Source organism: Callorhinchus milii, unplaced genomic scaffold, assembly GCF_018977255.1.
Source record: "Callorhinchus milii isolate IMCB2004 unplaced genomic scaffold, IMCB_Cmil_1.0 Scaffold5, whole genome shotgun sequence".
In the NCBI taxonomy this organism is placed as follows: Eukaryota; Metazoa; Chordata; class Chondrichthyes; order Chimaeriformes; family Callorhinchidae; genus Callorhinchus; species Callorhinchus milii.
In genome coordinates, this window is record NW_024704746.1 from 65,692,747 (window position 1) to 65,715,776 (window position 23,030).

Here is a 23,030-nt window from a genome sequence, read left to right on the forward strand (position 1 = left end):
GGGGTCTCCTATTGTTGAGCTACATTAAAAAAGCTTTATTTAAGCCTTAAAAAAAGAAGCGAAGATCAAGCCATTTAAGAGCAAATTAAAATGCCAGACGAAAGAGAAGGACGATTAAATCAAACTGGTTGCAAGCCTAGCTGCAACGGGTACAGGTAGTATGTAAAAATGCTGCTACGACTAGCCACTTGTAAGTATAATTCCATCAAGTGAGATGTTAAAACTAAGGGTCTGGTCTGCCTCTTCAGAGGGATGTTAAAATCCAATGCCACCATTTGAGAACAAATTGCATTTATGTAGCATCATGGAATGCTTAACAGCAGTGTGATTTGACAGAGCCAGAAAGGTGGGTGTGATTTGAAGATGGAGGGATTGAGGCAAAGAGTTCCAGAGCATAGCACGGCTGCCAAATTGTGGGGGTTATGTGCAGTAGGCCAGACTAGTGCCAGATGAACAGAGGTGGTTGGTAGATTGGGATGTGAGCAGAAGGCAGATGGACCAACAGCATAGATAAATAGGCCATTCACTTTAAAGGTCTTTGGAAGTGGCTGACCAACACACTCGCTGCATTTAACAGCAGTTACTCAAAAGAGCTCCGAGACAGACTTGGGGCACGATAATCAAATGTTAAACATTGTTGGGTGTTTTGCAGAACAGACCTAGTTGAAATTCCTTCGTGCCAGTCTGAAGTGGTCACATAATATTCCTTGCAATTGATATAGTGCCTGATCAAGTCTTTGAAGACGTCGTAAAATGAATTGACTGTATATTTTGTGGTTATTGGCCTTCAGGTGGGGTAATTATTCCAAGTGCTTTAAGGAACGGGGTTGGGTATTGAGCAAGGGGGAGGTGGTCATCGGCTCATTCAACAAGGTAGATGTGAGAAAGAAAAGCTGGGGCTCAAAGCAGAGGCCAAGGTAGTATTGCGCACACGCACACACACACATTACAAGCTTACATGAATTGTTGCCAAATTGTGCTTTTTATTAAAATATGTGTAAAATGGAATGTCCCTATTAAAATACAGGAATCGTCTTCATTTGACACCAATAAAATATCTAAACGTTTACAAATAAATAGAAAAATACAATATTTCATTGATAACAAAACTGGGGTGGGAAGTTAATGTCGGCAAACACAGCATCTACCATGCCGAAAGACCAATAAAACTGATCGATTGGTGGAAACGTGGTAACATTTGAAACTCAAATCGGTAACACAATGCGAACATTAAATTCCTTAACTTTAGTTGGTCGTGGGGGCGAGCGAGGGAGGGAGACACCGGGTGAAATGGAAAGCTGTCACCTTTGTGGAGCTGGTCTCTTCACTGCGTTTCAGGAATACTGTCGAGAGGGATACAGGTCATCGTCATCTGCCTCTCAGCTCAGACCTAAAGGGAGCGAAACAATTAATTGGACACATTTTCAAATGGGATTTCACGGCCTTGAAAAGATGTAAACCCACATTTAAAAAAAGGATCGAAAGAAAGAAAGTGAAAGAGATTCACGAGCAAAACAAGAAAGAAAGCAAAAGTGGAAGGTGAAAGCGAAAGAAAAGAACGAGCAGAGAGGAAAGTGAAAATGGGGGTGGGGGGGGGGGAGGAAACAAAAGGAAAAGTGGAACAAAACGGCGAGAGACGGAAAGAATCAGGAAAAGATAAAGACGGGAGTAGGAAGTGGTAAAGCATAAGAGATGAGGAAAGGGAAAACAAAAGAGTAATTTGGTCACTCAATCCACGGCTGTTTGGGGGGGGGGCGCTGCCGTGCGCAATTGGCTGCTGCCTTTCGCCCACGAAATGTACAATCGATTCACTTTACAGTCTATCCTGCGAAGCGCTTTGAGACGTGTCAAAAGGTGCGATCAGGCGCTACCTCAAACTCAAGGATTATCTATAACTATCGTTATTACAATGGGAAAGTCAGCGCGAGAACGTCGCCGCCGTTCAAATAAAGCTTACCGTTTTCCGTGGTGCTGTTACTTGGCGAAGGGGTGCTCCACGCATTGAAATCTTTGACGAAACTATTTGCATCTGTCACGAGGATGCCATTCTGCATGAAAGTGTCTCGATGCTCCTCAGGCTTACCTAGATTGGAGAGTGGTGGCGGAGTGGGGGGGGGGGGAGAGAAGAGACAAAAAAAATAATAAAACCCAAATCCATAATTAATATTTCTTTACACGTAAAGCAAAACCAGCCGTGCCCTTTGCAGTCGAGGCAATTATTAAGGAAGTTTACAGCGCAGAGGGACACTATCTGGCGAATCGGGTGTGAGCTAATGCTCGCTCCCCCTCACTGGAGCTGCGTGCTTTAATCCCATTGCCCCGCTCTTTCCCTGTACTCCCGACATATATTTTTTTTCTCTCTCTCTCCAGTTTTTCTTACAATCCGCAGAACCTTACTGACCGGGATTCAACGCAGGTGGGAGGGAGCCCTGCACAGATGGTCATGTCTCACCTGTGAGAAACACAGCAAACCTGGAAGCAATTTTCTGGACTTGTAGCTTTATGAGACAGTTGAGGTAGTCGGGCTTCTCTTGTAGCCTGGAGTCACACTCGTGGAAAGGAAGAACTTCCACCACTTTTGCTGCCATCATTGACGTCAGCAGCGAATTCTTCCTTGTGGCCACATCCTCATCCCTGCGTCAATAATTGACAGCGTTACGCACTCACTTGTGGCTCAGCGGGGTGGTCTTGACTCGTGCGGAAACCCGTCACCGTGCTTTAAGAGTACCCAAGCCAGACAAGAGTTCCGTGGGTGCCATCTCCACATGAAAACTCCCACGTTTGGAATGCATTGCGCACTCTCTCTCTCCCTGGAGGGACGCACCCTGCTTACCTAATTCCAGAGAGTTGGCAAGAGCCAAGGATTGGAGACCCCAGAGTGTGCTTTGGGGTAACTGCTGGTGTTTAACCAGCCAGAAGCACATAGTTTGACGTTGATGTAACGTCCAGCAAGCTTCCCACCCCTTGACAAAGCTAGGACCACCCTACAACTTTGGTCGAGCAGATGAAAAACAGCGCAGGCTCGAGAAAAACATTTGAAGGCCTCAGACGATAGCATAATAATCCTTGCATTTGATACAGCGCCTTATCATTGTTGCTGAAGCGACTCAAAGCGCTTCACAGGATGTATTGCAAGGTGAGATGACTGTGTATGTTGTGGGCAAAACATGACAGCCAATTGTGCAAACGGTAATGAATTGAGTGAATAATTTTTTNGGGGGGTGAAGGGAATATTACTCCCAGAAAGCAATTCCGCCAATCGACCAACAACCGGGTTCCTACTTACTACTAAGTAAACGGAGGATCCCTTAAATACCATTTACTTACTACTGCGAAGACTTCATTCCGTTCACCTGATTCCAAACGTCACAAGCTCACCTCACTTTCTCCTTCAGCTGCTTGAGCTCTTTCATGTGAAGCATCCACTTCCACTCGCTCTCTTCATTGAGCTCCATTAGGACGTCTGAAATCTGTTGCAAATATTCTGATTTACGAACAAAGAAAAAAAAGTTGCGTTTTTATTCACAATCGTGCAGTGGCGAAATGTAAACCATTCTACGCATTACGAAACCGTCAGCAGCCACTGCAGTCCACGTACGTAGGACGCGTTTCAGCTAACAGCATAATAATTACAACAACAATAATAATCCTTGCCTTTGATAATGTGACTTACCGGTTGCAAGTGCTTCACAGGATTTTTACTGTAACACGCAGGGACTGTGTGTTTTGCGGGCAAAAATGTAGCAGTCAATATGTCAACAGCAGGGCCCCGCAATTTTACTTGGGGGATTTCTTGTTCGGGACACCAGAAGAAACTTTCTAGGTGCAATTCGCCCACAAAATACACAAGTCAATTCACTTTACAGTGTAGCCTTTCGAAGAGCTTTGAGACGTCTCAACGACGTGATAAGGCGCAATATCAAATGCGAGGATTATTATCATCATCGTCACTACTTCCTTTGGATCTTCAACGTTTACCTGAACAGGCAAGACGGGACCTCGATTTAAACGTCTCATCCGAAGGACGGCACCTCTTACAACCCTCCCACCACCGTACTGGAGTGTCAGCCGAGACTACATGGGCTCCAAGTCTCCCAACACGAGACTAAGAGCATCGCTCTTAAAAGGAGGGGGCACAGACACAACCATCTTGACTCGGAGGCGAGAGGACGAACCTATCGCTAACACTCGTGCCTACCTACAGTCGCCGACTCCAGCACGGCCCAATCGGAGACCACAAAGCCCCCTGAACACAACAGCTCCTGGAACGTGTGATCTTCCATGTCCTCTGGACTGTCCACCCCAGCAAAATGCACACCTCTCGTTCGCTTCAATAGTGTTAGATGTGGAATCTGGGGACAGGACATGAAGGATGCCATCGTTTCAATAAAATAAATGCAATACAAATTCACGTGGTGCCCTTCGGGTCAGGAGGACATCCCACCCACCCCCCTTGCTGGGCACCACCCTCTCATTTCTTACCACAAGTCTACACGCAGACAAGGAAGTCGAGGAGAAGTTTTACTAACAATCCTTGCATCTGATACAGCGCCTTATCACATCTTTGAGACGCCTCAAAGCGCTTCACGGGATACACCGTCAAGGGAAGAAACGCGGGAGCGTCCCACAAGAGGTCGTGGATTAACTGACCAAATTATTCATTTATTTATTTATTGGAAGGGATTATTACCCCCCCCCCAGAAAAGTGATCCACGGGTTCCTGCTTACAGAGAGCCGTGTGTGTGGAGTAAGGGAACTTGCTCAATGTTTCGCCCCGTCCGGGAATCAAACCCAGGTCCTCTCGCTTGCGAGGCGAGCACTCTAACCACGAAACTACAGGTTTTCTTGCCCCCCCACCACACCCTCACCCCCCCAACCAACCGCACCCCCGACACCCCCAACCCCCAAATTCTGGGTTACAGACAACAACCTGCGGCCTTCGCACACGTCAGCATCTCAGAGCGTTTGGCAAAGGCGTAGGTTGACTCTGACCTCACCTGATGGAGATGGTTCCATACGTCGTCTTTTCTAATGATGACAAAACATTTCTCGGGAGGATGAAGCTGTATCGAAGAGAGATCCGAAGCCCCAATTTCCACGTGGCTTTCCTTCTTCAGCAAGTTCTGGAACACAAGGGGGTTTTTGGCGAGGTTGGTTCAGGTGGAATTTGGCGAGACTTAAAACCATTTCACGGGGCAAAGGAAACGAGAGCGAAACGAGGGAGACGCACAGTAAGAAATACGTTTGATAAAGTGCCTTATATTGAAGCTTATAATAACAACATCATCATCTGATCAGTGCCTTAATAAGGAGGAGGGGATGTTGGTGAACCCACAACTTTCTGACTTATGGGGAGCGAGCGAGCGACCGAGAGAGAGCGCCAGCGACAGAGCCAGACTGACACACGTCTTCGGCAACAAGAGGGTTGTTGGGGGGGGAGAGGGGGGGGAAGGGGGAGAGAGGTGACAGTAAGCACGGTCAGAGGCAGGTCTTCTGAAGGTGGGGAAGGAAAGGAGGGGGTGTCGGGGGAGGCAAAGAGGGCAAAGAGAACCAAATTACCTTCAATTCCTCGAAGAACTGCTCGGTGTTGGTCTCGACCACGTAGTACCTGTAGGTGCCTCTCCACATGTCGTCCATCTCGGCTTCGTTCAGGTTTCGGTGCAAGTCGTGGTCCTGAGTCCCAGTCGGCGCCGGCGCAACCAGGCCTCGGCCTGTCCAGCCCTCGTCCTCGCCCCCAGCCTCGCCCTCGCCCGGGGGAAAGCAGCCTGCTCGCTCCTTGCGGCCCCCCCCGCCCGGCAGGTCTCCGGGGGGCCGGGACGGACCCCGGGCGGGGCCCTGGTATTCCGGGCACCCGCCAGGATCCACCGCCTCCCCGGAGGCCCGACGGGCCAGCCTCCGCCTTTTCTGCCGGTGGCCGGAAACCCCGGGGGCCCGGTGGTGGTGGTGGTGGTGGCGGCGGTGGCGATGGTGGTGGCGGCGGCTGCTGGACGCGGTTCCCTCCAGCTCCCGGGGCCCAGCATCTCCGTCCCCGTCTCCCCTCCAACACAACCGCCGCCGCCGGGTCTCGGCCCCCTTCCCCCCGCCCGGCCCGGGGTTGGAGGCGGGGCATGCCGGGGGCGCTCTCCTGCCTGGGGACCCTCTGCCCTCGGGATCCTTCTGCCCGCGCGTCCTTCCCTTGGGCGCCCTCCTGCCCTCGTTCCTGCAGGAGGAGGGCAGGATCCCGGTGGACCTGTTGACCAGGCTGTTGAGCCTTTGGGAGAAGCGCATGTATTCCCAGTCCAGGATCTCCTGCACCAGACTGGGCTTCCTCCAACACTGCTGCTGCTGCTGGTGCTGCTGATGGTGCTGTTGTTGCTGTTGCTGAGTTCCCCCGAAACACTCCGAGCGGAGGCGAGGGGTACAGTCCGCCCTCTGCCGCTCGCGGAACATCTGGGACGCCATGCGGTAAACCCGGGGCTTCGGGGCCCCGCCCAGCCCGTGCCCCGGGCCTGAGAGGCTCAGGTACGGCAGCGACCGGCCCAGCAGGTCGGTGACCCTCACCACCGAGGGCCTGGCCCGCTCGCGCTCCTTCTCCTCGTCGGGCCCGTCCTCCGGGGCCGAGCTGCTCGGGAGCGAGCCCTCCCCCGGGGTATCGCCGGACGAATAGCCGGGCTCCGCCTGCGTCCCCCCACTCCTCCTCCTCCTCTTCCGCCTCCTCCTCCGCCAGCCACCGGCCTCCCTCCACCACGTCTCCCTCTGGCGTCTCGCCTCCTCCTCCTCCCACGCGGCCTCCGCCCAGGCCATGGCCCTCCCGTCTCGCCAGGCGGCTTCGCGGGCGAGAGCAGGCGCCCACTCCCCACCGCGGAGCGGGAGTGATGCCCAGCCCCAGCCCCCGCCGTCCATCCAGTGCCCCTCGGAGTTGGAGAAGGGGTCGGGGGCCAAGGCGGCGGCGAAGGCCTCGGAAAACCCCCGGCCGCAGCCCGCGGAGCGGCGCCCCAGCCTGTTCCCCCGCCCGATGTTCCCGGGGGGGGCCTCTGGGCCGGGGTGGGGGCCAGCAGGGGTCGCGCCCCGCTCGTCGTCGTCGGAGTCGCTCGTGATCTCCCCATCGCTCTTCGAGTCGGCCCCGGCCCTCGGCGTCGGAGGTGGCAGCTCGTCCCCGCCCCCCCCGGGGTCCCTCTCCGGCCGTTCCGCCTGGCCGGGCGGGAGGGGGTCCGCCAGGGCGAAGGCCGCGGCCAGGGAGAAGGTCCCGGCGTGAGAGTAGACCTGCCCGGCCGGGCTGCCCCCGGGGGGCCCCCTGGCCACCGTCTCCGGGCACTCGGGGTGCCGCTGCCTCGGGCCGGGCCCCCCCTCCGCCCGGCCCCCCCCACCTCGCAGGGCCAGCACGTCGCTCATCCTCAGCACCTCCTCCTCGCCCCCGGACGACGGCTGCTTCCTGAGCTGCGCCACGTACCCGCCTTGGATGACGGACGACTGGCGGGCCACTCCGGCCTGGGGGGGCTCCCCGGCGCCCTCGGCCTCTCCGCCGCTTCTGGGCGAGCACAGGCTGGTGGGGGGGGACCGGTCCTTCGTCTCTGAAGGGAGAAGATAAGTAACTCGTCAATCGGAGGGGAGGTGGGGGGGGGACTATTTCCACACACTTTCCCCCATAGTTGCAGCAAATCCGTCACCGTTATGGCCACTACCCTTTGGGTCATAGCTTTGGTGCAACAATAATAATAATAATAACAATCCTCGCTTCAAAACCTTTTGGTGAAGGTGCAGTGACTGAGTATCTATCCGCCGGTGAGCACGGCAGCCAATTTCCGCGCAAACAGCCACGAAGCGAACGGCCCACCCGATCTGGAGGGGGGGGGGGGGGGGGAAACAGTTGACCCGGGCGCCGAACAGAGCCACGGGATCTTTAACGTTCCAGCTGACGAGCAGTCAGACGGTTTGAACGCTGTTCGCGTGAAGCGCCACAGCGCTTTTCAACAAAGCGACCCTCTCCTCCGCAAAGCACTTGTAGCAGAGCCCGATTTTGAAAGCCTTGAAGCCGCAATATTATAATAATAATAATCCTCGCATTTGATATAGCACTTTTCACGTCGGGAGAACGTCCCAAAGCGCTTCACAGAACACACTGTAAAGTGAACTGACTGTATATTTGTGGGCGAACGCGGCAGCCAATTGCGCACAGCAATGTCCCACAAACAGTCGTGGATTGAAAATGACCAATTTATTATTGTTTGGGGTTTTGGAGGATTATTATTAGGCGCAATGAAGGACTTATTCATTGAGTCCGGCCGACAGCTTATCGACGCACTCCCTAGAGATTTCCGATAAGATTTCCATAACTGGGGGGAAAAAAAAATAGGTAACGAGGCGGTAGCTCTCACCGACACACGGGAGCTCTTCGCTGCTGTAATCATCTTCCGGGCTGGCGTCCTCATGGATCTGCATGATTTCTAGCGGGATTTAACGATAACAATGATAATTGTTTGATGCAGCGCCCGCGCCTCCTCACGTCGCTCAAACCGCTTCGCAGGACGCGCTGCAGAGTGGATCGACTGCGTATTTTGTGGGGGGGGGGGGGAGGGGGGGGCAGGGGGGGGGGGGTTTGGTCGGCCAGGACACGGGGAGAGACAGAAACTCCCTCCTCGGTTTAACATCTCATCCGAAGGACGGCACCTCCGACAATTAATCCCCCCCTCCCCACTGCCCCCAGCACTGCACTGGAGAGTCATCTCAAGGCTAGGGGTGGGGGGGTAGGTGGGTGGGGGGGTCCAAACGGGCAAGGCAGTCGACTGTAAAAACAATTACCAAGTCCTGGTGAGCAACACCTACACGGGGACGTTATTTCTTATGACTGACAAATCGTAATCCGACGGTGAGAGTTTACCTGTAAACTGTCGCTGCTGCTGAATAATCTCCGTCGGTTTTATGACCGAGTTGGTCTGCCTCTCCGAAACGTGCCCGGGATTGGTGTCGTGGCCGTCGTCGAGTTGCCACGCGTTGTTCAGCCTCGCTCCTCCACCTGTTCAACATCAAGAGGGATTGGTGGGGGAGGGCTCCATCAACAGCGGCAACTTTAATTTCCACAGCCCCTTTCGCGTCGGGAGGACACCCGTTGGGGCTTATCAGTCAGACGGTTGGATTCAGGAGGGCTTCTGGGGGCCAGGGGTGGGGAGACGACCGAACGTGGGGTCAAAGAGGAAGGCCGCCAGATTGCACCTTGGAAGGGGCGAGGCAGAGGGCCTCCTGAATGGAGTTCCAGAGGGCGGGCGGCGGGCGGGGGGGGCTGACGGCTTCGATTTGATTCAGCTCTTTACCGCATGGCTGAGCTGTCTCAAAGCGCTCCATCGAATATGTTGCCAAGTGGAGCGAGAGGGCCTGTGCTGTTTTGATGGGCGAACCCTTTTGGTGAAACCCGTGTCCTGTGCGCGTCTCAGACCTGGGTCCGCAGGGAAGCGGTGGTTCAGCTCCAGTTCCTCGGAGATCCCCCGACCCTCACTCTCTTCTCCGCCGTCGGAGGACTCTTGCTCCCGCTGAGGCTGCTGGCGCAGTGAAAAGATACGTGTTGCAATTCAGAACGATTCACAGCTTTCTCGTTCGCTTTTGTGTATGTATTTTCATGGCACGTAATAATAATAATAATAATAATGATCCTGAACCTCTGCTGTAGCCCCTTATCACACGATATACATTGAAGCCCTTTACGGAGTTTTGCTAAGTGCAATGAGTGTATTTTGCAACAGCCAATTGTGCACACAGCGATGTGACATACACACACAGACACAGACACAGACAAAACCACAGACAGACAGATGCACATACACACACGCACACGGGAAGTGAATGACCATTTTTTTTTAAATGGGGAGTGGGGAGGAAAAGATTGGGGGTTTAGGACACAAGGAGACACAATTCTCAAATAGGGGCCACGGGATCTTTTAACGTCTACTTGAACAGACAAACAGGACCTGGGTTTAACGTCTCATCCGAAGGACGGCACCTCCAACAACACAACACCCCCACCCCCCACCCCCCCAGCGCTGAAGTGACCGAATCATTATTATTACCCAAGGAAAAGCGATCCGTCAGTCGACTTAACAACCGGGTTCCTGCTCACTGCTGGTAAACAGGGGCGCGCGTGTGTGTGTGGAGTAAGGAAACTTGCCCAACGTTTCGCCCCCTGCCCCGGGAATCGAACCCGGGTCCTCTTGCTTGCGCCCCTGTAGCTGAGCTACAGGGCTTCGCGGGTAAACCCATCATGTCTCTCACCGCGTCGATCGTGGCGTCTCCGGGCGCCGGAAGCCAGGCTGCAGCCCGCCGAGCCTCCAGGTACGTCGGGTAATCACAGCGGGGATCGGGGTCGGGGACCGCTGGGGGTCCCGCCGGTGGCTGGTGGGCTCCGGCGCAAGAAGATTCCAGCTCGCTCTCGTCGTACGAGGTGACCAGGTTGGAGTTCCTCTGGATCCTTTTGATCACGGACGACTTGATGGCCCCTCCCGCCGTTTGCCTGGGAAGCGGGGTGACCGGCCCCGAGGGGATTTCGCTGTTCACCGGGACCGGGGAGCCGTGCGCCAGATCGCCGGAGATCTCCGATTCCATCCGTTCCCGGACCTCCCTGATGGAGCTGTGGGTCACGGCGCTGGAACTGGCGTAGAAAAGACCCACCCACATGTGCAGGATAAGCTTCACTTCCTTCATGGTCTCCTGAATGGTCGGGTCCCAGGGTCTGCGAGGGGGGGGGGGGGGGGGAGGGCAGAGGATGAGAAGCAAAACCCGTGCACGATCAATAATAACAACAATAAATCATAATATTAATAACCCCCGCATTTGATACAGCGCCTTTTCCACGCCGCTGAGACGTCTCAAAGCGCCGCACCTTACGCGGTGAAGGGAAAAGTGTTCACCGGGTATTTTTGTGGGCGAAACGCGACAGCCAATTGCGCACAGCGGCGTCCCCACAAACAGTCGTGGATCGAGAGACACGGTTTTTTTGGGGAGGGATTATTTCCCCCGCAAACCCATCCGGCCAATCGACTCGATAACCGGGTTCCCACTTACTGCTCGATAAACAAGAGGCGCACGTGTGCGCGCGTGCGTGTGCGTGTGCGGAGGGAGGAAACTTGGGTCTAAGGTTTCGCCCCGGCCCGGGAATCGAACCCGGGTCCTCACGCTCGCGAGGTGAGCGCGATAACCACTACGCTACAGGACTTCACATTAAACACCTCCCGAGCCACGCTGAGCAGCATAATAATAGTAATAATAATAATAATAATAATAGCGCCTTATCACGTCAAGGGCTTCGCAGTACACGCTGTAAAGTGGGAGTGACTGCGATATTCCGCGGGCGAAACTCACACCTGGGCAGCGCCTCAGCGCGTTGGCGGGACGGAGCTTAAAAAAGAAATAAACAACAATAGTAATTCGGTCGCTCGCTCCACGGCCGTCTGCGGGAACGCCGCTGCGCGCAATTAATTGGCTGCCGCCTTTCGCCCACAAAACGAACCGCCGATTCACGCACCGAAGCGCTTTGAGGCGCCTCGAAGACGTGACGAGGCGCCGTATCGAACGCCAGGATCATTCCTATTCTGACTTATTAATTTTATTCTCTTCGTTACGTTTAGCATTTTTATTATTAGTAGTGTTATCAATTAGTACTGGTAATTACTTGTGTTATTCTCTTTATCTTACCCGTGCAGAGCGCGAATCACGGACTTCTCCAGAGGGTCGTTGGTGTACTTGCTGTCCCACTGCGAGAGGTACGGCCCCTTCCACTCGAACGTCACCCTCAGGGACCCCTCCTCCTCGTACACCCGGTGACACCCCTCCTCCTCCCCGCGCCCGCAGCACTCCTCCGAGCCCTCCTCCGGCTCCAGCTCCGGCTCGGGCAGGCGCCCGTAGTCCTTCCCGGCCTCCGGCAGCTCTTTCTCCGGGGCGAGCGGGCTAATGCCCGCCTCTTCCCGCCTGAAGGGCCTCACTCTCCCGACCAGGGTCCCCTCCTCGTAGCTGCGCTCCTCGTCCCGGGAGGCGCCCCCGGCCTGGCCACCGGCGGGGGGCTCCTGCTCCGGCTCCGCTGCCGGCCCGGGGGGCGAGGAGGGGGGCTCTTCGGACCACCGGGGCTGGGAGTACGAGTGATCCTTGTGGACAAAGCAGGGCGGGTGCCCCTCCAGGGGCCGGACCTTGGCCGGCGGGCGGGCCTGCGGGGAGCGGGCCCTCTGGGGGACGCTGGGGGCCGCTGCCGGCTCCCCCGCCCACTCCGTGGCGGCCAGCAGCAGGGAGCCCAGCTTGCGGTGGGTGGGGTAGCTGCCCGCCGTCCGGGCGCTGTGCACCTCGGGGTCGTAGGGGGAGAAGCGGGGCTGGCCCTCGCGCTCCCGCGAAGCCATCACCATCAGCGTCACCGTCCCCGGCCCCGGCGCGGGGGGGGTTTGGCTCCCGGCCTCCAGGGGGTCACCGCTCCCGGCTTCCTGGTCGGCCTCTGGGCCGCCCCCGCCCCCACCCCCGCCCGGCTGGGCCAGGCTGGCCAGGGTGGCCAGGGCGCAGGGCAAGGCCGAGCTGCAGATCTGGGCCAGGATCTTCAGGGCATCCGTGCTTCCCTGCGGCGAGACGGTGCGGAGCTCTCCGGGCGGTGTTCCGGGGTCCGGCTCCGCGTCGGAGGTCTCGGCATCGCTGGGAGCGTTTCCACTCCCGGCCTCTGTCGTCGGACCACCGCGCCTGGGCTTGCGCGCGCTCTCTCCTCCTGCAACACAAACCGGGAGGGGAGGGGGGGAGGTTGGTTTGTCGGTAAATCTGGGGGCAAAGCGTTCCGAGGCTCTCCTCCCCCCAACTCCTGACCCCCGACCCCTTACCCCCCCCACCCCCTCCGACACCAAAACCCCCAAACCCCACCCAATGAGTCGAAAAGAAATCACCCGTTCGTACCCCCCAAACTAATCAATCGATCGATGCTCTGCTCGGGGTCTGCGAAGGGACCTCAAGAAGCCGAACCCATCTCGAAACGAAGTGAAGGCGTCCCCCTGCCCTCCGCCTACTCCCCCCCCCCCCCACCCATCCCCACACCAGCCCACCCCCCCCACCATTCCCCCGATCGGTAGCCACTCTGCCCAGATTTCCGCGACGACGAGAGAATGTCCCCCCCCACCCCTTACCCCGTACCCACCCCTTACCCCACTCACCGCTTTCCTCCGTCAACCTGCTGGTCTTGCCGTCCGCCGACGCCTTCCTCGGGGCTCGGGCGTTTTTCGGGGCTTTGCCGGCTCGGGCCGAACCCCCGCCCGGGCGCATCTTGGGTTTTCTTGAGGGGCGGCCGTTCCGGGAGGTCCTCTGGCCTCGGCCGGGGTCTTGGGGGGCGCTCGGGGCTTGGACCGGCTGGGGCCTCTTGAGGAGCCTGCCGATGCGGGAGGTCTTGGGGTACTGGGAGTCCTGCGGGGGAGGGGGAGGGGGCGGCAGGACAACCTGAAGGCACTTGGGAGGGCGGCCCATTCTTTTGGGGGCTCTGAGCTTGACGGGCCTTTTGCCCTGAGGAGCCGGGCCGAGGTCTTCCGGAACATCCCCCTCCGCCCTCCCGGCCCCCGGCGACGGTCTCTTCCTCCCGTAGCTGCTGGCGGCGGCTCGCAATGCGGAGCGGGCCGGACTTCCGGGACCACCTCCTCCCATTCCCCGCCCCTCCTCCTCCTCCTCCTCTTCCTCCACCACCATCTCCTCCTCCTCCTCCTCTTCCTCCTCCTCGTCGAGTCTTTTGCCTCCCCAGCGTCCCCCATCCTCCGCCTTCCCGCTGCCGTAGGCCTGGAGCTGGACCGTGGTTCCCTGCCGGTTCTCCGTCCCCGCGGCGCTGGGTTCCGGCTCCGGCTTCCGCCCCCTCCGCTCCCCCGCTTTCAGCCTCCGCTGCCTCACCTTCGGAACCCCGCCCTTGTCGGGCGAGGTCGGGACCACCTTAGCTTTCCCCCGGGGACCCCCTCGCCTATTCTTGGCAACCCCCTGCCCCTGCCCCTCCCCCGCCTGCTGCCCTCTCTCCCGCAATCGGGAAACCCACCCGTGGCCCCCCGCCCGCGGCTCGAACTCGCTCTCCCACCCCCACTCCCACTCCCTGTTCCAGTTGGCGTCGGGGGTCGGCGCGGGTTCGCCCTGCGTTGCCTGGGGGTCCGAGGCCCCCTGCGGCGGCGGAGGGGGGGCGGAGGGCTCCGTCTCCCCATTGAACGCCTGGGGCTCGATCTTCTCGACGACCGTCTGGGAGGCCCTCTCCACGACCAGGGCCTGGGGCTCTACAGCTCTCTCCAGGATCGGAGGCTCCCTCTCCTCCTCTTCCTCCTCCAGCGGCCTCACCAGCGCCCGGGGCGCCGCCTCTCTCCCCGGGCCTCGGGGCTCCCTCCCCGGCTCGGCCGGGAGCTCCCTCTCGATGCCCGGCATCTCGGGCTCCGCCTCCCTCTCCCGCCCCCGGGCTCGTTCCCGGCCGGGGGGCCGCCCGCGGTCTCGAGGCGGGGGGCGGGGGCGACGTCGGGGGGAGCGTCCAGGAGGGGGGGCGTGACCCCCCGGATCAGGGAGTAGCAGAAGGTCTCGTAGAGAGGCAGGGACCGCTGGTCGGGGCTGCTGCTGGAGATGAAGAGCCCGAAGGCCCTGGACACCGGCAGGGCGTAGCCCTCGGGCCGGGCCAGGTACAGGCGGAGCCGGGCCAGGGAGGGGGGAGGAGGAAGAGGAGGAAGAGGAGGCGGGCTGTTCCCGGGGGCCGTGGGGGCGGGCGGGAGCTGGGGCAGGCCCCCCGCTCCCCCGCTCCCTGCCGAGACGCAGCGAGCCAGCTCCGTGTAGCGGTCTGCGCAGGCCGCCGTGATCCGAGCCCCGTCGTCTGCGTCCTGGATGGTGGGCACCAGGGGGCTCGCCCAGGTCGACTCCAGGCAGCAGCTCCACCCGTTGGCATCTGCGGTGGGTGGGGTGGAGGGGGGAGGGAAGCGGGATTCGTGAAGGATTCCCCACCCGAAGGCAAAGCCATCTCTCCTCTCCCCCCCCCACTCCCCAGTTCTCCCCCTCTCTCTCATTTATTTAATCCTCCTTTTCCTCTCTCACGCTCTTTCTCGCTCACCCTTTATCTCCTATCGCACCCTCCGCCCGTGCGCGTTCTCTCTCTCTCTCGCTCGCGCCTCACTCCCTCCTTCTCCCGCACGCCCCCGCTCTCCCTTCCTCCCCTCCCACCGCCCCGCTCCTTCTCTTTTCCTCCCCCCCCGTCCCTCAACCCGCCCACCCACCGCCTCTCCCCTCATCTCTCTCTCACACACCTCTGCTACTTCTCTCACACCCGCACACCCCCCCCCACGCGCTCTTACACGCAGCGCATGCACACACACACACACACACCACACTCTCACACACACCCCCCACTCTCACACCCCGCTCTCTCTTTCTCCTCCCCCCACCCCCCTCCCCTCACCCACCTCCCTCTCTCACTCTCTCACACACACACACACACCCATATCCCCCCCCCCCCCCCGCCCTCTCCATCACTCTCTCTGGTACAATAGCATTTGGAAAGCACCTTCCACGTGAGGATCTTCTTGCGGGTTGGGGACCGGCATTGGCGCGGCAGGTGCTTGGGCTCTGGAGCTCAGGTGAGCGATCCTGGAACTTTTGAAGATGAACACGGCTTGCACGGTTTTGGGGACGTTCTCTGTGTTTTCTGCAGTGGGAAGGGGTGGGGGTGGGTGGGGGGTAGGGGAGGGGGGAAGGTGGAGAAAGGCATTAGACATTGGAGGCATTTCCTAAACTCAGCAACTCGAAACGTTTTGACTGCTCCTCCGCTCGCTTACCTTCGGTGTTGCAGCAAACGGGACCACCGAACAGGACGAGCAACCCTTGATCCTTTAAGAATTTTACGACTGCCTGAAATGAAGCACACACACGCGCACACACGCACGCCCACACGCACGCCCACACGCACGCCCACACGCACAAATTCACCCGTGGGCAGGCACCCCAAACGCGCACGGGCACACAATCACACACAAACACACACACACACACACATGAATTCAGCCCGAGTTCCGAGTTAAAGCACAGCCCAATCCCTTCATATCGCACGTCAACCCGGCTACATCCCATTACGAGCAGCTCCCGAGACACTACCACCCCCCCACCCGCCACCCCCCACCACCCGCACGAAGGGTGGTTGTCGTCGTTCGAGAACAAGCCAGGCTTTTCCGCCCCCACCCCACACCACCACCGCCCGTCACCCCCCCGCTCCCGGCGCACCCTCACTCATCTGGTTTACAGACTCTAAAGCGTCGCATCGAGTTTCTGCGCATGTCAAAAAAAAAAAAAATGATCAAATTATTATTTTGATGATGTACAACGGTGGTCCAAACATATCCCTCGATTTCAAGGAGTACAAAAGGGGATAATAATAATAATAATCCTTGCATTTGACGTAGCACTTTGATCGCGTCGTCGAGACGTCTCAAAGCGCTTCGCAGGGTACGCTGTCAGGCGTATTGACCGTATATTTCGTGGACGAAATGCGGCAGCTGATCGCGCGCAGCAAGGATCCATTCTCACCAGATTCCTTTCCTTCAGCCGGTCCAATAAAGGGCTCAGTTGAAGTGCCTCGTCCTGCGAGACTTCCACCAGCTCGTAAAAGCTGCAGTACAGGCCCTCCAGGCAAACTGAGGCAAAAGCACAATATAACATAATGATAAAACTTCCATTCGAAGTAGGGCCTTCACAAGAATATCTCGTCTCAAAGCGCTTCACAGGATATACCGTAAAGTGCAGTGACGGTGCATTTTGTGGGATGAAACACGGCGGCCAATTGCACACAGCGGTGTCCCACGAACAGTCGTGGACTGAGTGACCAGATTATCTTTTTTTTTTTTAAGAGGTACATATAACATAGTTTATAGATATAATAATACGCAGTTCGTGGAATTATAACATAAGAATCGTTAGACGAAAGAAGACCACGGTCCATCTAATGTTCGCCTTCTAACCTTCCTTGCAGTCAGCCGCATGCACATATGTCCCAAATTCCCTATGTCCTGTACCCCATAATGTTATTTCCTAAAAGAAAACTATCTAATCTCCGTTTGAAAGAATCAACCCTTCCTGCTTCAACCGTCTCCCTCGGGAGCCTGGTTCCACAGGTTCGCTATTCGCTGACTGCAATAGTGTTTGCGTGGATTCGTTCTGTATATCCCCCCCCGTCAATCGCAGGCCGTGTCCTGTGGTTCCTGTAATTATCTTAATAATAATAATAATCCTCGCATTTGATATAGCGCTTTTCACGTCGGGAGAGGACGTCCCAAAGCGCTTCACAGAACACACTGTAAAGTGAATTGACTGTATATTTGTGGGCGAACGCGGCAGCCGATTGCGCACAGCAATGTCCCACAAACAGTCGTGCGTTGAAAATGACCAATTTATTATTGTTTTTGGTTTTGGAGGGATTATTATTAGGCTCTGTGTGGAGTAAGGAAACTTTCCCAAGGTTTCGCCCTCTGCCTGTTGTGCCTATAATTCCCCCCAAATCTCACAAACCGCGAGGGTGGAGTCTGCGACCCCACAGAAAGGGAGAAACGGGGGGTGGGGGGGGGGGAGAAACTCGGGGTCAAAACCAGGCAACTTACCTTCCTGCAGATCATAACTTTCTTTATCAAAAACGGCTGGGGGAAGCCTGGTCTTCAGATCGCAAACGTTCATGACCCATTTGACCTCCAGCTTCGACGGCCTGCACGCACAGGAAGGGGGTCTGGGGTCAATGGCGTGGATTTACCGCCGTCCGTGATTAGTCATTAATTATCAGTGACTCCCGCAAACCCCGCAATCGAGAGCCAGGTAAGGAAAGAGGGGAAAATGTCGCAAACAAAAGGCCGGTCAACTTACAAAACAATTGGCATCAGTGCCCCGCCAACCTGTGACTTCAGAGCTACATTGATGGCCGTGTTGTTGTTGATAAGCTGCCCCCTCCAAGGGTAGTAATTCTGCTCTGCTGAAATATAAAGGGTTACGCCAACACGTAATAACCTTCCCACACGGACACTTCGACTTCCTACTTAACGCCCCGGTCATTAACACGCACTTCAGTCCACTTACGATAATACCAATCCCCGCAGCGCCTGATCACATCGTTGATCACATCGTCTCAAAGCGCTTCACAGAACGCACCGTAAAGTGAATCGACTGCGGATTGTGTGGGTCGAAATGCAGCAGATAATTGCGCGCAAGCAGTCGTGGATTGAGTCACCAAATTATCTTTTTTTTTTGGATCGAATATTACCCCCCGGCCGGGATTTCGAACCCGGTCCCTCATTTTATTTACTTGATTACTTAACTGATTTAAAAAAAAAAAAGCCAACGACACATCAACCGCATTTCGTAGCTCTATAAGGAAAAATAACTCACCGTGAATTTCGGAAACTAATCTGTTAAAAGGTAAGAAAAAAAAAGGGATGGGGAGGGGGGGGTGGGGGGGTGGGGAGTGGGCGGCGGGGGGGGGGAGGAGAAAAAAAAAAGCATGAATGCAACGTCAAAACAATGTCAAACACATCATTTTATTAAAAAAAGGTATTATTTTCCAGTGACGGCCAACACGGACAGTTGATCGAAGGGAGTAAAATGAAAGGGTAACCGCTAAATTCCACGGGAATAAAGAGAACCTACATCTCCTCGTCGACTGACTCCCGCATGGCTCGTGCGCCTCCGCAGTACTGGAATTCCACGAGCGCGTAAGGGCATAACTGTCTCGGACAACGAAGGAATCCGTCGCTCTGCCCGAATTCGTAGACGTAATACTGAAACAAGGAGGAAAACCTATTAGCAATCGGCGTCTGAGGGTATCTACTGCGTCGTTTTGCGTGTGTGTATATATAATATATATATATTTAAAAAAATCTCGGAATTTCTTGGAAGACTTATTGAGACGTTTGTGACGGCATCACCGCCCTTTCGGTCACGCCGTTGCCAGAGCCTTTTGCGCCCGAGAACATCGGACTGCTTCGCAGGACGCGTACGGAACAGGCTCCCTCGGGGTGGCTGAGCAGAAAAGGGGAGGATACTACGGCCATGAAACCTTCTACCTTGGCGCCGGACGCGAGCTGAAGCCCCCCCCCCCCAGTCGCTCCCTCCCGCCCGCCCCCCCCCCCCCCCCGATTCACCTGCGTCAATTCGAAGCGGCTGGCGGTGGCGCAGGAGACGTCATTGCGGAGGTTTGGGGAGACGTGGCAATCGTAGCCGGGGGAGGGGCTGGTGAAATCATCCGTGTAGTTCTCGGCCACCGACTTCACGCGACCCTGCCGGCGAGACGCAAGGGCGTGCGATTAGACAGCGTAGGGGGCGAGGCGTCAAGGCCGGGCTCGCTCGGCAGCGTTCTCCCTCGCCTCCCTCGCCAGTGGGTTGCGGGTTATCTGGAGCCCCCCCCCTACTTCGTGACCTCCCCCGCCCCCCCGGTGGTTGGGATCGCTTGCATTTGCTCATCGGAACAACAAAGCTCTCCCCAAATGGGCCGGATGCGGCCCGCGGGCCACATGTTGGACCATCCCCGGTCTGGGCTGACGCTCTTAGCATGTGGAGCCCTCATCTTTCGAATAATAATAATAATAATCCTTGCGTGGTTGTGGATGACGTTAAGGATCCTGTGGCGCGTTCAAAAAGAGAAGGGAGTTTCTCTAACCACCCCCCCACCCCCCGGTGTCCTGGCCAACCATCACCCCGACAAATACATTTTTTTTTGTTTTCCCTGTCGCAACCCACCCTCTTGATTTTGTGCACCTCCCATCAGGTCCCCCCCCGTCACCCCCTTAACCTTCTCTGCTCCAACATGGCTTGACATGGCTTCTCCTCGTGGTGAAATTGAAACCTCCTTCAAAAAAAAACCACACGCACACACTTCAACAAAACACGTTGCTTACAAGCGCAGTGACTGCCGTGATTAATCTCGAGCTAAGCCAACGCAAGACCAATTTGGACCCCCTTGGTTGGGGCTTTGGTCCTTTACTTTGCCTGAGGGGGGGGGGGGGGAGGAGTGTTGGCCAGATCACCGGGGGGGAAACTCGCATGTTCTCGTTTCAAATGGCACACTAGCGATTTTTTTTTACAAAAAAAACAACACACACCCACTTCCTCAAATCGTAACCACCGGAACAGGCGGCAGGAACTCAGCTTAACGTCTCACGCAAAGGATGATTGCATCTTGTCAGATTACCAAATACACTGTCAACACTAAACAAGAACAACTTGCATTTAACATAGAGCCCTTCAGCCTTTCAACTCCCACCCTCTCGAACTCCATCCCATAGTCCCACGCCTCGCCCCCTCAAGGCCCGTCTCAAAGACCCTCCTCTTCGACAGCGCCTTCGGTCATCCTCCTAACTCCTACCCTCCCCGCCCTCCACCCTTCCTGATCCCAACCACCAGCTCGGGTCCAAATCCCCGACTGTCCAGCGCCTTGGGACGTCCTCCGGAAAAGTCCCGGAGCTCCGCAAAGTGGCACTGAACAAACATTCACAGACACAAAGCGAAATACATCGCAACACGCAAGCGTGAACATTACCTGAATGACTTTAAATATGACAAGGCAGCCAGATTCCTTGTGAAGCCACGGCGCGGGGTGAAGGAAATCGGAATATCGGCATAGATACACTCCTGCAGAGGATGAAATGGGAAAACAAGGTGATTTATTATAATAATAATAATAATAATAATCATAATACTACATTTGGTACAATGCCTCTTTCACATGGGGAGGACATCCCAAAGTGCTCCACTGCGTATGCTGTAAAATAATAATAATAATAAACCCCCACAACCGCGTTCAAGACGGACTACACAACAGCAACATACACCCACCACCTCGATTTAAGAGGAAAAAGTGCTTTTAAATAAAAAAAACTCTCCTCTCCTGTGAGGTTACGGTTCAGTCAACGTACTTTAGTATTTTCTTAAAACCCTGGTCCAATAAATCCTCCAGAAAATATCTATCAGGCTTTTTTATTTCATATATAATATATATATATACATAAAGGTATAGATAATGTAGGTTATATTACCACAACACACACCGAACAGCACTTAACCCTCAACACCACACAACACTGCCGATGCTGAGCAGACAGCGGTGGGCAACAAAATACATGTTTCTCGGCTGAATATTTCTTGACTCGTGGCAATAAAACTGCAGCATTTTATTTCTAGGATTATTTTGTCGGGCAGCCACTGGAGTGTCGACCCTCGACAGATACGTTTCGGATCGGGTCGATCCAACGAGCCGGTACAGCGCGATATACATTTGCGATTTTTTTTCTCCGCAGCGGCTCTCATCTCGGGAGGACCTCTCGGGAGATGACCCCAAAAGGTACGTGGAAGAGCTACGCTTTGAGACGTACCTTGAACGAGAAGGAAGGGAGGGGAGGGAAGGAGCTCGCAGCGCCAGGGACCAAATGGAAAGGAAAGTAACCGTAACTTACAGCGAGCGGGAACTGCGGGCCGGAAACCGGAGAGAACGTGAAAATAAATCGCTTGAGACGCGGAAAAAGTTTTCTTAAAATAACGCGTATGTGTTTTAATGTACATTTACGTTGCGTCTATGTGCGTAGAGAGAGAGAGAGAGAGAGAGAGAGAACATAAGTCCAAGTCAAAGAAGATCCCTAAAATAGATGATAAAACAGTTAAATAAGTTTAAATTAAATACCGGCCGTTACCGGGCAACAACCCAACCGAACGAGACGGCGAAATCTTATGGTGGTGCAACCTCTGTGCGGGTCACAATGGATTCAATGAGGGAGGGAGTGAGGGGGGAGAGGAGGGGGGAGAGGGAGGGGGAGAGCGGAGGGGGGGAGAGCGGAGGGGGGGAGGGAGGGGGGGGGGAGAGAGGGGGGGAGAGGGGGAGGGAGAGCGGAGGGGGGGAGAGAGGGAGGGGGGAGAGGGGGAGGGAGAGCGGAGGGGGGAGGGAGTGGGGGGGGGAAGAGAGGGAAGGAGGGAGGGAGAGCGGAGGGGGGGAGGGAGTGGGGGGGGGAGAGAGAGGGAGGGGAGGGAGGGGGGGGAGAGAGGTAGGGGAGGAAGGGAGGGAGAGAGGGAGGGAAGGAGGGAGGGAGAGCGGAGGGGGGGGAGAGAGGGAGGGGAGAGAGGGGGGAGAGAGGGAGGGAGAGCGGAGGGGGGGGGAGAGGGGGAGGTGAGGGGGGAGAGGGGGAGGGGAGGGAGGGGGGGAGAGAGAGCAGAGGATGGGGAGAGAGGGAGGGAGGGGGGAGAGGGGGAGGGAGTGAGGGGGGAGAGGGAGGGGGGAGAGAGGGAGGGGAGGGAGGGGGGAGAGAGAGCGGAGGGGGGGAGAGAGGGAGGGAGGGAGGGGGGAGAGAGAGCGGAGGGGGGGGAGAGAGGGAGGGGAGGGGGGAGAGAGAGCGGAGGGGGGGAGAGAGGGAGGGGGGGAGGAGGGAGGGAGGGAGGGAGGGGGAAGGAGAGGAGGGGGGAGAGAGAACAGAGGATGGGGAGAGGGAGGGGAGGGGGGGAGAGAGGGAGGGCGGGAGGGGAGTGAGAGGGAGGGAGGGAGGGGAGGGAGGGAGGGAGGGAGCGAGAGAGAGAGAGACGGGGAGTTGGAGGTGTGCAAGCGCTTCGAGAAGCCCCCCCCCGTCCGCCCCCCCCCCCACCCCGACGCAAAACGTGCTGCACCAAACGTGAGTGTGATCACACTCGAGGTGGTTAGAGCGCTCGCCTCGCAAGCGAGAGGACCCGGGTTCGATTCCCGGGGCCAGGGCAAAGTTTCCCTTACTCCACGCACACGCACACACGCACACGCACGCACGCACGTCTCTGCTTACCCAGCCGTAAGCGGGGAACGCAGTCGTTAATCGATCGGCGGACCGCTTTCCAGGGATTATAAAAGAAAATCCTGTCCGTGGGACACCGCTGTGCGCGACTGGCTGCGGCGTTGGCCCGCAAGGTACACAGTCACTCCACTTTACGCCACGTTCTGCGACGCGATTCGAGGCTTCACGTCTCAACGACGGGATGAGGCACTGCATCGAGTGCAAGGATTATGATCGTCCTTACGAATAAGGAATCCAGCAGACAACGAGAGCCGTCTCGTCTCCGAGAACCGC

At 56.6% G+C, this 23,030-nt stretch overlaps 1 protein-coding gene across 1 annotated transcript in view; it reads right to left on the reverse strand.

Moving 5' to 3' along the window:
- Positions 1-963: 963 nt before the first annotated feature.
- Positions 964-23,030, reverse strand: part of tasor2 (transcription activation suppressor family member 2) — a 30,971-nt gene continuing 8,904 nt past the window's right edge. The window contains exons 6-29 of the mRNA XM_042335460.1: positions 20,492-20,583; positions 19,098-19,232; positions 18,604-18,734; positions 18,346-18,365; positions 17,827-17,932; positions 17,571-17,671; positions 16,504-16,610; positions 15,759-15,831; positions 15,457-15,628; positions 13,140-14,875; positions 11,659-12,703; positions 10,240-10,696; positions 9,410-9,512; positions 8,858-8,992; positions 8,355-8,423; positions 6,356-7,550; positions 6,112-6,250; positions 5,560-5,904; positions 4,998-5,123; positions 4,199-4,352; positions 3,379-3,484; positions 2,453-2,634; positions 1,958-2,083; positions 964-1,390 (exon numbers count right to left, since the gene is read on the reverse strand). Coding sequence (XP_042191394.1) covers positions 1,380-1,390; positions 1,958-2,083; positions 2,453-2,634; positions 3,379-3,484; positions 4,199-4,352; positions 4,998-5,123; positions 5,560-5,904; positions 6,112-6,250; positions 6,356-7,550; positions 8,355-8,423; positions 8,858-8,992; positions 9,410-9,512; positions 10,240-10,696; positions 11,659-12,703; positions 13,140-14,875; positions 15,457-15,628; positions 15,759-15,831; positions 16,504-16,610; positions 17,571-17,671; positions 17,827-17,932; positions 18,346-18,365; positions 18,604-18,734; positions 19,098-19,232; positions 20,492-20,583 — 6,866 coding nt within the window. The 3' untranslated portion in view covers positions 964-1,379. The remainder of the gene's footprint in view (positions 1,391-1,957; positions 2,084-2,452; positions 2,635-3,378; positions 3,485-4,198; positions 4,353-4,997; positions 5,124-5,559; positions 5,905-6,111; positions 6,251-6,355; positions 7,551-8,354; positions 8,424-8,857; positions 8,993-9,409; positions 9,513-10,239; positions 10,697-11,658; positions 12,704-13,139; positions 14,876-15,456; positions 15,629-15,758; positions 15,832-16,503; positions 16,611-17,570; positions 17,672-17,826; positions 17,933-18,345; positions 18,366-18,603; positions 18,735-19,097; positions 19,233-20,491; positions 20,584-23,030) is intronic.